The sequence below is a fragment of the Trachurus trachurus genome (assembly GCF_905171665.1).
Source record: "Trachurus trachurus genome assembly, chromosome: 19".
NCBI classification, from domain to species: Eukaryota; Metazoa; Chordata; class Actinopteri; order Carangiformes; family Carangidae; genus Trachurus; species Trachurus trachurus.
The window spans coordinates 22,343,131-22,357,068 of NC_139913.1; the positions used below are offsets into that span (position 1 = coordinate 22,343,131).

The window sequence follows — 13,938 nt, forward strand, 5'->3', positions numbered from 1 at the left end:
TTCTCTGGAGTCACAAGGAAGCACAGCATCTCCTTCAACTCTGAATAATCTGCCCCGATTTATGTGTGCGATGGCATTTCCCCGTAGTGTTTTTCACATGATCAACATTCACACAGTGGTGCTGGCAGTGCTGGAACTTCCTGTGCTCATGGGGCCTTAAGGAGTAAACAGCAGAGCGCCATCTCCTGGCTGAGCTCCATCCATAAAACTGGATTACATTTTTTTTTTTCACTTTTCTTTTCTTTCTTTTTTTGAGTAATGTATTTTTGGTTCAGTTACACTGTAGAGTTGACATATGACAGACACAACAGTATATCAGAGTTATATGATTGATACAAGATAAAAATGGAGGAATCATTTTCAGGATTTATGACCATAATTCTGCTTATATTTATTTTTTACCATCAGGAAATTATGAATGAACTTGGTCATCTATTATTGAAAGATTGAAAGATATATATTTTTTAATTAACAGCTAATGTGTCATATCGTTTCCAATTTCTTGTCAATATTGAAGTGTTAATCACATAATTAACTTACATTAATCAGTATCTATTTATATTTCTAGATGTGTGGTTGCTAAACTCAACAAGTAATGACAATATTCTAATTTGATATCAACTAATTTATAAGTGGTAAAAGGTTACTATCACTTTAATTTTTGAATCATTACATTGTCATTGTCTGCGTCTTGCCTTGCTAGCAGATTTATAAAGGCAATGATGGGAGTTAAATAGTAAACAGTCACTATTTCATAGCAGCTAATATTCCCGTTACCTTATTTAAACCATCATCAAATCATAAATCCTGTTGAGATCCTGTGTTGAGTGAATCTTTGAACCGAGGTTAGACCAAGGACAGTTTGACAATGGCCTGATGATAAAATGAATGAACAAACAGCTGGGTCAAAGTGAGCTAATATATTTACAGGAACGAGACAGAACTTTTTGGAGTGTGGTGCTGCTCCATGTTTCCTCAGCAGAGAGCTGATGAACTGCCTCTCTGGTGACTGCACAGCTGCACTGAGATAAACATTTGTCCTCTGCTCATAAATAAGTTTCACCCACTGTTTCCCATATTTTCCTTTTCAAAACACACACACGCACACACCAAAGAAAGATAAACACCATTAAACCTGAAAAGCGAGTTAGTCACTTCCGCTCATAATTGTTGTTATAATTAATGCAGCTGCTGACGCAGAGGGTTAAGTTTGTGTTAAATCCTCTTGCTGTTGAGAAACGTGTATATTTGATAAGTGGAAGCCTGGAAGGAAAAGCACCCTGGTTTACTGCAAGTCATTCAGCCTTGACACGACAAAATAAACTCACTGGTATTTATCCATTGTGATTACATAACCAATTAAATTTCACTAGAATACTCCAGATTAAATTGAAAATGAAACGTTAGAATTGATTTCCTTGAGCTTTGTCAATATCCATCTATTGACAAAGCTCAAGGAAATCAATTTTCATAAATTGGACATACTACAATATGCATACAATTATATACATAAAATATTATAAAAAGTTCCTTGAACAATGAACTAACAGGGCAACCTGAGATCAGAGGATATGTGTTCCTTATTTGGCTCAGAAGAATTCAAACCCACCTGAACTTTAAGGAGGTCCGACTTTACAAGCAGCTCTTACAGTAAATGGCGCGGAGGAAGCCCATACATAGCGTGAGAGCAGAGGTTGTCTTCACAGCATTAAATCACAGTTTCATCATGTAGAAATGTCTGAGTCATACTTAACCCTCATGAAATAGGACCCTCCTTCTCCTAACTGCTTTAAAAGGGCACAAAACTTGCTTCCCATTCAGAATTTGATGAAAGAGAACTTGCTTGTGTGCTATTTATTATTTATTTTTAATCCTAAAGTTATTTATTTTCTATTTATTCCTTGTTTATCTCCTTTTGAGAGTCCCTTAATCTTTATTTCCAAATGTTTTTATTTCCACACACACCTTTCTCTTACCTGTCCTTTTTTCTCCTCCTCATTCCACTTCCTCTCTCTCTGTCATTCTATCTCCCTGACTCCAACCCACTTTTATCCTTCAATAACCAAGTCAGAGAGGGTCATCTCTATACAGGTAATTACGATCAATTACATTTTTGTAATTTAGTTTTTCTTTCAATGAATCCTGAAGACATGTTTTTTTCTCGGAAACACCTTAAATTCTTCGTGATACTGATTTTGTTGTTCACTCTTTCTTCTTGTTGCAGAAAACCACAGAAGAGGCATGTACCTGCAGATAACGCTAGATGGCAGAGTGTCAGGAAGTGATGTTCAGACTCTTTACAGTAAGTGTTATTAATAATATACACTACATATGTATGTAAAAATTTAGCAAATGTTTCATTTATAAATACAGTACATCCACACATGACATTGCATAATTCGAGAACTAGAAATCTGAGATCAATCAGCAAGAGTTTTATGAAGATACACCAGAATTGTCCTTTTTTAAAATCTATTTTATCTATTGTATCTGTTTATTGATTGTTTATTTATCTTTTTTTTCCTTCCACAAATGGCAAATAAACTGACTAAACTGACTGAATATGAATGTGCTTCTGTGTTTCCAGGTGTGCTGCAGCTGAAATCAGTGAAACCCGGTCATACAGTTATCAAGGGACAGTCATCATCCATGTTTCTGTGTGTGGACAGTAGAGGCCATTTGAGGGGGCAGGTACGGTATAAGCAAATAAATCTTCAGCATCCTTTGGTATCTTTGTCTTTCTAGTGACTCACTGGTGCTTCTGTTGCCACTTTCAGAGAGTCTACACAGAGGATGACTGCACCTTCCAAGAGCTGCTGCTGGCAGATGGATATACCCGTTTCCTTTCTTCGCACCACGGTTTCCCTGTGTCCCTGGCATCAAAGCATTTCCCAGATCGACACGCAGTCCCCTTCACTCGGTTCCTACCGCTCAGGAATACTCTGAGCAGGGAGAGTGTGTCAGAGCAGACACCAAACAGTGAGAGATATTTCAACGTGGACTCTGATGACCTTCTTGGAATGGACGTTAACTCTATGGTCAGTCCTCAGTTCTCAATGGAAAAGTAAAGATAGTGAACTGCACTTATCTTTGTATTTGCACCTTCTGAAAATGTACTTTTCATTTATGAGGTAAAACTTGCATTTTTTTTTTTTTTTTGAGATGGGCAGGCTAGTCTTTTCAGTTCTCATTATGTTTCTATTAGGGCAATATTATTTAAATGTATTTATTTATTGTGTATTTATAAGTGTCTTGAGAACCTTAACAGGCTTTCTGATTTTAGTTGTTTGAGATTATGTTTGTGCCTAAGTAAGAAATGTTCAATGTTTTGCAACATGATGTTATGTGAGGCTTTTGGAGTTTCTCTGAATTGGAAATCTGGAAAGTCCAGTAAGCTAATGTTTGTACTAAGTGTGTTTATCAGACTGGAGAGAACTTTGGAATGAAAATAAACATGATTATAAATTTCACGTTTGTTTGTCTGCCAAGAACTGACACAGCAGTGAAACGAAACTGTTTAACAAAGTAGAGAGTGGAGGATGAGAGGAAATCATTCTGACCAGGGATCACAGCCTTCACAGTGCAGTCAGGAAATTAAACTGATTATTATGAGGAGCAGGAGCGCCCTCTAGTGGATAAATAAAGAATGATGGAAAACTGTCCTAACCCATTTTGCTCATGAGCTCTGGTGAGCATGTGAGTTGCTGCATGTCTTACTGTAAAGTTGGCCAAAAAAAAAAAGAAAGAAAGAAAAAAAAAAAGTCAGTTGGATGATATTCACAAGTTTGTTTCGTATTTGGTTGACCAGTGGATTTTCCCATAACAACAACATAATGATCCTTTCTGTGAACTACAGAATGGGCAGCTGCCATAAATTGTCTGTGCGATGTAAAGCGTAAATATTTCTATATTTTATGATGTGTCATCTCAGGCTTTATTCACTAAATTGACACCTTGATCTTTGCAGTGAGGGTCAAAATAAGTGACCTCATTTCAAAATAAAATCCTCACTGGTCCCTTGTTTATTATTTGCCATAGCACAGAAAAAGGGGGATTTCACGAGGGATGTACATTATGTCATGAATATTGTTTTCACTGAAAACTGACAAAAATTTAAATTACATGTAACTGCTCTAGCTACAACATACTACCACCAGCATAAACCTGATTGTGTAATACAAACTTTTCTGAAGAAATGTGCCTAAAAATATTTAGTTTAGTCCAAAAGCGTTGCATCTATTATCACATTATTTTTCCCCACTTCACAGACAGAAACAGGAAGCGAGTTGGTGATTATTATGGAAATGTGTTTTTTTTTTTTTCTCACTGGCTGATCATGTTTTTATATCACAAAACGTTTATTTCATTATCCTCTCTTTACTGGTAAACTTACCCTACATCAGTAACACTATACAGTAAACTAAGACACATTATTTAAGCCATTAACAATAGCAGTGTCACATTAGTGCACATACCTTCCATGATGTCGTGGAAAGTCTAATGTGTTCTAGTGAAATCGAGAGCAAAGTTATTAGAAGCTGCAGCCACTGTGGAAAAGGTGAAACATAGAGTCAGTCTGGCAGCCTTCACTGACTACATGTTGTGTTTAGAGATGCTGTTGCCCGAGCAGTGAAACATTAGGTTTAGTTCTCTAGTTTGTTATATTCTATATCCTCCAAAAATGTACAGTAGCTACAGTATATCTGATAGGCTAATGTTGTTTTTTAGTGGCAACAATGAAGAATCTCTAAATAATAACTCAATACCACAAGCGACCATACAGTAAATAACATGGCTTCTTTTAAGAAAATTAATAAAATATAATCTTTATTAAAAACTGCATAATTTAAGCAGATAAATAGCAAACTTCTGCCATAGCAATCAAAACTTTCCTTTTCAACACGAGCACAGTAAGTATTGCTATAGTGTTGTATTACAGCATGATAAAGGTCACGTCAGTCGCTTCAGGTCACATAAGCCAAAACTACACAAGTGTGAACTTTGTACAGAAGAATGTTGAGAATGTGGGGTTGCGTTACAAGAGAGTTTATCTCAGTCTGTTTGCAGTGACAGCTCTGCTGGTGTTGAGTTTTGATGAGACATGACATCTATATTGCCAATAATCTATCTGCTTCCATTGCGAACATTGAGGCACAAAGTGACAGTACTAAGACATCACAGTTTGTTTCGAGGCACAGACATTCAGAAAGTCATTTACATCTCAAACACAAGCTGATAGCATTAATAAATAAAACAGCTCATATTATATTTATATCATGACCCTGAGAATGTGAAATGTGCTCACTTTATGTCTTTTTCTTGCTTTTTTGAGGTTGTATAATACAAAAGTTGCATTTCAGTGACATTTAGCTTGCTGGTGCTGCAATAAATAACTGTAAATGACAATAAACAAAAGGCAATAAAAAGGTTATCAGTGGGTATATTTGTGGTAAAATGTTGTGGTTTTACACCATTTTCTTTTTGTTTGCTTCTCTCTTCAGAAGCCATAATTCTCAACTCATCTTTCATCTTCATTTCTCTTTCATTTTTCTTGTATATTCATTTTTCAAGTGTGTTTTGACAAGTGTACAAAACACACCTCCTTAAACCTGAGTGACCAATGGCTCCCTCAGATACGTGTTTCCGCCTCTGAACTCCGTGCTCTGCTCTGAACACAGTCCACCCAGCAAAGTCCCATTCAGGGGGTTGCAGCTGCCTTCAATGGCATAATAACCCTCCTCTGGATCCCTGTCCTCTTCCTCTATTTCCTCCTCTTCTGCCTCCTCGTCTTCCCACAGCGATGTCTGGACATGGGTGTAAGCAGTTTGATCCTCACATTCAGTCTCCCGGTGGTAGAAGTAGCTAAAATTGGACACTATGACAGGCACTGGCAGTGAGATGGTGAGCACGCCAGCAATGGCACACATTGAGCCCACCAGCTTACCCCACACTGTTTCTGGATGCATGTCACCATATCCCACGGTGGTCATGGTGACGACTGCCCACCAGAAGGCATGCGGTATGCTGATAAAGTCAGTGTTGGTGTGGTCAACCTCGGCAAAGTAGATGGCGCTGGAGAAGAGGATGACGCCAATAAAGAGGAAGAAGATAAGCAGGCCCAGCTCACGCATGCTGGCCCTCAATGTCTGACCCAGGATCTGTAGGCCCTTGGAGTGACGGGACAACTTGAAGATCCTGAACACCCTCACTAACCTGATGACTCTGATGATAGCCAAGGATGTCGCTGGGCTGGCGTCATTGTCCTTGGCCAGCTCCGTTCCCAGGGTGACAAAGTAGGGCAGGATGGCGCTGAAATCGATGATGTTCATGACGTCCTTAAAGAAGTGCGTCTTACTGGGAGCACAAGCGAAGCGCATGACGAGCTCAAAGGAGAACCAGCATATACACATGGTCTCCACCAAAAAGAACGGGTCATGGAAGACACTCTGTGGAGGAGGCATGGTCTCGGATACATTCTTTGCCTGGGCATGGTACTTGTAGAAATATTCCTGAAAAGCAGAGGACAGGGAAAATATAAAATGTATTAAGTAAAAAAGGTTAAAAATAGGTCTACTTTGCACACTTATTTTTATTATCACCTCATAGTATGTGAGGTTTCGGGTACACAGGCCTTCTTCAAAACATGGTGTTTTTGTTCACCTGGTTCATGTCTGAAGAAGGGCTGTGTACCCAAAACATCACATATGACGTGATAGTAAGAATAAGCTTTGGAGCTACTTCTGATGTGCAGACCTTATGTTTTGCTACTTTAATAAGAATTAAATGACAACAAAGAGAAGTTTTTCAAATTGTAAACATGACAAAATCTTTCAAAAATGTAAAGTTAAAGCAGAAGTAGGTGGAATGTTTGTGTTAATATAAGTCTTAAATAGTTCTATCTTCAGACAGCAATCACTTCTATAGAGTGTTTGGTCTGAAACACGGGTCTGTCAGTCACTCTGCTCTGTTGTAAGCTGAGGAGAAAACTTTCCTTGTATCCTACAACCTTTATCCAATGAGGAGAGAAAACGGCATAAAGGGGCGGTCCTCTCTGTGTGTGCAGCCAAAGGATGCGCGGGAATGTGGTGACGTAGGGACGAGGGCGGGGACTGCTAACTCCATCTGCTGACAAGAAGTTAGCCAAAACCACCGGATCGCTTACTTCTGCTTTAAGTTATAAGTGCTTATTCACTTATTCAAAGATTGTATGACTTTCAACTTTGTATGGCAATTACGAGGCTAAAAACAACATCTAGTTAACATGACACAAGGAATCAAAGCAGAGCCTGGGTCTTTCCAAAAGTAACTTGTTTGTTTGATTTGTACAATAGCCAAAAGTGTTTATCGCAGAGATTTAGTGTGGCACATGAAAGTTCATAAATTAGTGAATTGACATATGGCTCAGTTTCTGTACGAGTTAGGAAAACATGATATAATATATGACGGCCATTGGTAGGCTGCCTAGATTTTTTTGTTACTTTGGACAGACCCAAGTTTCCGGGCCAGTGGCTCCGGCTTCGTATTCACCACATGGCCATGAGTGGTATCAATCTTCTCATCCGTCTTGACAGAAAGTGAATAAAAAGTGGTTTACATAGTACTGCTGAGATACTGTTTCGCGGTGTCCTATTAAACTACATTGAATTTCAGTATGTTGTCCGCCATCTCATTGGTTCACACTTTTGGCAGCATCATAAAAGCGCCTGACATCTGCGGCTTTACATTTCAATCATAGCTGTAGCAATCTCTTTTTCAGTCCACCTGTCATTCCATCTTCCGTATCAGTTAGCATTACACTCAGGCTTTAGATGGTGGCCGTTAAAAACATCTTACACGCAACGTTGAGTCAGAAGCATGGAAAGGGATCATATGGAAATGTTAAAGGTTTCAGCGTGCTGTAATGGTCTGCGTGTAATATATACAGTTTCAAGACAGTTTAAACGATCCTGGTGTATTCCTGTGGCTTTTCAGTAGCAGGTCAGTGACAGTGTTTATTGCTAAAGGTGGACATCTATGTGTTGATCTCCTCCAAGGGCTCTCCTAAGACTATATATAACCCTGTGAGATCTTCGCAGAGAAACATGAGCGTCTCACAGCGCCTCTCCTCATCCATCTCCACCTTCGTCGCTATCCCGTCTCCCTGGCCACTACCGCCGAGTAACATTGCCAATGCAGTTCAGTGGGTCTGCCGCTGACTTGGAAAGGACTAAGTTACAGTAGTTTCCTGGCAGCTCGTTTGTGCGAAGGCAGCCTGGCCTAGCACAGCAGTCCTGGAGGAATGTGTTAACATGACCCAGTGTATGCTACTCATCCTCTGAGACCTTTTAGTCTCAGGTTCTAAGCCACCAGAAAGCTCTGGCTCACCTTTGTGTATGTGTTCGGTCACTTGTGTGACCTTCTATTAACACACCTAACTGTCTCTTCACCATGTCTTAGCTCACCTTTTATTTGTACTCCGGGCCCCACCCTTTACTCCCTCTACCCTTTAGCACTTCCTGAATCCGAGTGTATCAAATTTAACAGCCGACTAAAATAATCACACCATAAGCTTCTCCTAAGTCTCTCCCTCATTCTCTTGCCGTCTCTCTGGTCTGCTTCCAGACATATTGGCCAATAGTTTTCCCCATGTCAGTATTTTTCCTTTTAACACACTGTAGTACTCACCAAGTGTGTGTTTACCCAAACACCTGCTTCCAGTGGGATCAGGTTTCCCTCTGACCGAAGCAGCCACACTCATCCCATTCAAGTCCTAATGCCCTGGTGGTTTGATTCAGGCCTTTTTAAGAATCTGTTTTAACAAGTTGGATTTAATCATCTGGTTTGATATTGGACATAAAGATAAGAAAACCATTACGTAGTTTTTTAAGAGACTCAACAGAAATTTGGATTTTGATCTAATTCAGTCCAATTTCCCAATATTTGTTGTATTGCCATCCAATCTGTTTCTATATAGATCCTCTAAAGGCCACTAAAATATCTGTTTTAAAGGATATTACAGTACTTACCATTGACTCTCCTCGTCGTGATATTCAACTTTTCTGAAATTTTAAATTACTTCATAAAAAAAAAAAAAAAAAAAACTCTTCACACTGTTCATCCTCCCAAACCTACAGCAACACATGAATCACAACATTTCCTACCTCTCGTGACTCTTTCTCATTCCTGAAGTCAGGCAGCGTCTCCAGGCAGAAGATGAGGATGGACACCACAATGACCATAACACTGATGATGGCTATGATACGGGCCCCCGACGATGACTCAGGGTGCTCAAACAACATCCACAGTCTTTTCTGGATTTCATTGCTCGGCAGCGGCCTTTCCTCCTCTTTGGGAAAACCTTCATCCTCCTTGAAGCGGCTCATGATCTCCTCTCCAAGCTCGTAGAACATCAGCTCGTCCATGAAGATGTCCAGGGGGATGTTTGCTGGCCTGCGTAGCCTCCCGCCTGACTGGTAAAAGTACAGAATGGCATCAAAGCAGGCCCGATTGCGGTCCAGGAAGAGCTCATTCCGAAGGGGGTCAAAGTACCGTGACCTCCTCCTGGGGTCACCAAGCAAGGAGTCAGGGAACTGGGCTAAGGTGCGAAGCTGTGTTTCATAACGCATCCCTGAGACATTGATGGCAAGTCTTTCACTCAACGCCCATCCGCTCCTCCATAGAGACCCGGAACGTCTGCTCTCTTTCTTCTTCTCCGTCTCATGTCCTTTGATCTCCTTCTCTCCTTTTTCCTCGCTGTTGAGCTGGTTCTTCAGCTGTTTATCGTTATCTCCATCGTTCTCTTTGCTTCTGCCTCCTCTTTCGTCATCCTGTGGGTCAATGCTGTCCATCCCTTGAAGTATCCCAGCCCGGGCGACGAGGCAAAGCACTCTCCTGAGAATCTGGAGAACAAGTGGACTTCAAAGCAAACCGTGTCTGAAACCAGAGGGACAGCTCCATCAGTGGATTCGGTTTTCAACTGATAAGCATTATAGACAGAACTAAAAGCAAGTGGCTGAAGGGTTGGCTCTTAAATGTTTCCATGACAGATTCAATCACAGTTAAGAGATTCTCATTCACCTCAAAATAATCATTATATCTTATTTCAAAGGTGAACTGTGGATTATATAAACTACAAGAAACAAGCCACAGATGAAAGTATTTACTCACTAAATGTGAAGCAGCTGCTGACAGACGCTAATGGCAGGATGAAAAATCACATTGTTCGCCTCCCGTGGCTCATCAGGTTGTCCATCTTTCTTTCTGTCATCATGTCCGTCCGTCATACACTCAAAGTCCTTGTTTGGCCTTCAATCAATACCCACACACAGGTCTACTGACAGACTGGCTACACTCACTCCCTGGCTAGCTTGTACACAACTTGTGCTTCCAGTTGTTTGCTCTGGGAACATCCACGATGCTGTCCTGTCCCTCGCTGCCTCACGTTGTCTGTCTCGAAATTTTTTGGGAATGCTGTCCTGTTGAAATTCAATCTCTCCGGACCCCACCAACCCCTCCCTGTCCTTTCCCTCCATTTTAGCTATGGGGCATGTCAACCTTCAACCTCCCTATCAAATGTCACGTTTGCCTGGCACCGCATGGTGTGACTCTAAAAAGTATGGTACTCATGGACTGACAGAGGTCTCTCACTGTACCTTGTTAAACTAAGTACAGTGAGAATTTTTGAGAGAGTGACAAGTGGAAAAAATGAGGCTCATTATCACAAAATGATTTGATTAGAAGAAGTGTTACCTAAAAATAAAACATAATGGATTAAGCTCTGTAGTTGTAAAAAAGAAAAAAAGAAAAAAAAGAAAGAAAAAAAGAATAAATATAAACCTGTTGTGTCCAGATGAGCAGCACTTTTTCTAAAGTAAAATATGCTTGTAAAAAGCTAATTTTGTGAACCTGGACTCATGCCTAAGTTAAAGCAGAAGTAAGTGGAATGTTTGTGTTAAAAGTCTTAAATAGTTATATCTTCCGACGGCAATCACTTACATAGAGTGTTTGGTCTGAAACACGGGTCTGTCAGTCACTCTGCTCTGCTGTAAGCCGAGGAGAAAACTTTCCTTGTATCCTACAACCTTTATCCAATGAGGAGAGAGAACGGCATAAAGGGGCGGTCCTCTCTGTGTGTGCAGCCAAGGGATGCGCGTGAATGTGGTGACGCAGGGACGAGGGCGGGGACTGCTAACTCCATCTGCTGACAAGAAGTTAGCCAAAATGACCGGATCGCTTACTTCTCCTTTAAGTCCATGGTACATAAAGGTAATTTTGGTCATTTCAGAGAACAGACTTTGATGTTCATGTTGTCATCATGTGCATGTTTTGCTGTTGTTTGTGAGCTATAACTAACATTTTTGTTTTATAAACCTACAGTTGCTACCTGTGATGTTAGCATTGACATGGCTGTTTTGCTAGATAATGAGATGTAGCAGTGAAATAAAATACAGTCAAATAAATGTTAAAGTAGCACAGTAGAGGCTGTTGTAAGGCCGTGAAAAATAAGGTTGTTTTTTTTTCTTGCAAGACCCTTTACACAGCAGACACTTTCACTCGTCCCTTGTAATGAATAACAGTGAAGATGGCCGACTTCCATTAACTGTCCCAGCAAAGCCATTCAATCAGTCAGCACACACCGTAAAGTGTAATGCAGCCATTAATTATTAAATACACATTTTTGCTTTTTTCTGCTTTGCTTGCTCATTTATTTATTTATTTTAGCTTTCAATTCCCCTGTCATTTCAAGGTTGATGATGATGCTTTGAATTCAAAGATAATTGGACCCTTGTTTTCACTTCACCATCGCTTCCAAATCATGATCAGCCCCTGCCAGTCGCTCAATCTGTTGCTCATCCCCACAGGACGCCTGTGTGTCACACGACATGCTTCAGCAGGAAAAAAAACAACCTCCTCGTGAACCTCAGAGGGCTGAATATTAGCTGTGATGGAGATATAGATGTAAAATCATGGCTTCAGCTCCCATACAAAGGGACAATGTAATCTAATTATTGCAAATTGACGAAACAAGCTTAATATTATTTATTTTGTGGGTATAATTTCTGTTAAAGACATTTGTCAGTAGGCCAAAGAGATAATCTGCTGGCAAAGAGAAATGCTTTCCATTGAAATACTGTCAAAATAAAATTATTTAGATTATTAATGATACAACTGTCTTTGACCTAACCTGTTCAACCTGTGAGTTTGTCATGTGAATATTTGAAGTCAAGGTATACTGGTCAGAGACCAACATGAAAATGCCAAAATTTACCATTAAAAAAGGAAGTAAAATGTTAGAAATACAAATTTTGAGACAGAATTATTACAAAACACTTTATTGTAATAATGCTGATAATATTGATTACTGCAGTTTTTTTTGTCAGTAGCTTTCATATCATTGGTTCATTTTGAGTTTGTGTTTGAAACTAGTAATGCATGTAATGTGTTTTTTAAAAACTGTGATATGATGATCAAGGATAAATCCCCAAATCAATAAGATATCCTGTTATTAGTCTGAACCTACTAAAGTTAACACTACTGTGTATCACCACCAGAGGGAGGTGACGTTTTGGTCAGGAGAAAAAACTGGGAAAGGCCTCAATTGCTCATAGCTGCCTTCACTTGGAGAGAAATACACTGCTCACCTTGCGATACATATTAAATTAAATTGTGTGGATATTAAGAATGCATCAAGCAATCCCTCTGGCTTTTTGTGTTTAAAATATGTGAAAATAAAATATATAATGGTTATTTTGTGATTGTTATACCCTTAGCATTGTGTTACATCAGTTTCGAGAGGAGATTTCCTTTGACTGAGCTCCAAATTGGCTTTAAATTCTTTAGTTGTCATGCAGCTATGTGGCCACAGATGTAACACCACAGAGGCCGTGTTTGAAATGAACAGTGTGTATACATAAGCAGAAAATTGGTGACTCATCAGACCACATTACTATTTCTTGCCATGTGGTCCTTACACTAACATATGGTTCACAGCCTACATAGTGGATATAAGCATTTTTTCTTAAAAGCAATCCTGTGCTGATTTTTCTGCATGTGTATTTATAACCCAAGTTCAGCATTACAGTAAAAATATTTTCTTTGCTTTCCTCTTTTTTCCAAAATCTGTTTTTTTTTCTTCTCGAGTCCAGGAACAGAATTATTCTTAATTAGTATCAAATATTTCATGTTGGTGTCTGGTTTCTTGCATATCACCAGTTACAGTAACAGTAATTTGATATCTGACAGGAAAAACACACTGTATTACCTCCTCATTCTCAAATATCGTTACAGGGTTACATATGACCTTAAAATTATGGATTGCCTTTATGTGACAAGTCCAATGGTTCAATGCAGCCGCCTCTGGGTGAAACAGAAACTTCGAAGTTGGGCCGTCTTAGAGATGCTGCCATCTGAATACACTCTGTCCTTAAACTTCCAGATACAAATTTAATGTGTCATCCTTCAGTTTCTTGGAAGAGTTTTGATTTTCATTGTGTCCTCACTTCAAATTAGATTATATCAATCACCGTATTGTGATACTGTGTTCCTGACAGGCTGAGGAAACGCATTAACTGTGACAGTCGGTACAGGATAATATCAGTCAGTATGCACAGGAGCGCACATCTCATCAGTTATGAATCTTAAACAAACTGACACACCATTGATGCCACTTTTTGAAATTTATTTTGAGTTCATTTTAATGATTTTAAGCAATTTTAATGTTTCTGAAAAAGCATCTCATGACTGTTAATCAGTTATTCATTCAAGCTGCTATGGAGATTGGTTCACATTAGATCGCATTGACATTCATACATTTTAAGTCTCATTAGTAGAAATATGTTCAATTATGACACTTTATTGATATGTTTCTATTTTTTTTCTTCAAAATATAAAAAGATAGATCATGAACATTCCATTGAAATATACTTTATACAGTTCTTGATGAGTTGTTCTTTGTGTTCC

General features: G+C 39.3%; 2 protein-coding genes across 4 annotated transcripts; one reads left to right on the top strand and one right to left on the bottom strand.

The window, feature by feature from the left end:
* Window positions 1–1,906: 1,906 nt before the first annotated feature.
* On the top strand, window positions 1,907–3,068 carry LOC311003256 (fibroblast growth factor 21-like; the record flags this gene model as incomplete). Its single annotated transcript, XM_083994966.1, has 4 exons — window positions 1,907–2,091; window positions 2,225–2,302; window positions 2,588–2,691; window positions 2,778–3,068. Exons 1-4 carry the CDS (start codon window positions 1,944–1,946, stop codon window positions 3,066–3,068), a joined length of 621 nt encoding a protein of 206 aa, XP_083851092.1. The 5' UTR covers window positions 1,907–1,943.
* A 1,461-nt stretch (window positions 3,069–4,529) lies between these two features.
* LOC311003011 (potassium voltage-gated channel subfamily A member 7-like) lies at window positions 4,530–10,444 on the bottom strand. 3 transcript variants are annotated; one of them, XM_083994650.1, is made up of 4 exons: window positions 10,147–10,444; window positions 9,141–9,912; window positions 6,214–6,509; window positions 4,530–6,072 (listed from the first exon to the last, which is right to left on the bottom strand). In XM_083994650.1, the coding sequence occupies exons 2-4, from the start codon at window positions 9,825–9,827 to the stop codon at window positions 5,604–5,606; spliced, it is 1,452 nt and encodes a 483-aa protein (XP_083850776.1). In that variant the 5' UTR covers window positions 9,828–9,912; window positions 10,147–10,444; the 3' UTR covers window positions 4,530–5,603. The 3 variants fall into 3 exon arrangements, with proteins under 3 accessions (XP_083850776.1, XP_083850775.1, XP_083850774.1); XM_083994649.1 differs by having other exon boundaries at window positions 4,530–6,509; window positions 9,141–9,878; XM_083994648.1 differs by having other exon boundaries at window positions 4,530–6,509.
* Between the last annotated feature and the right edge of the window lie 3,494 nt (window positions 10,445–13,938).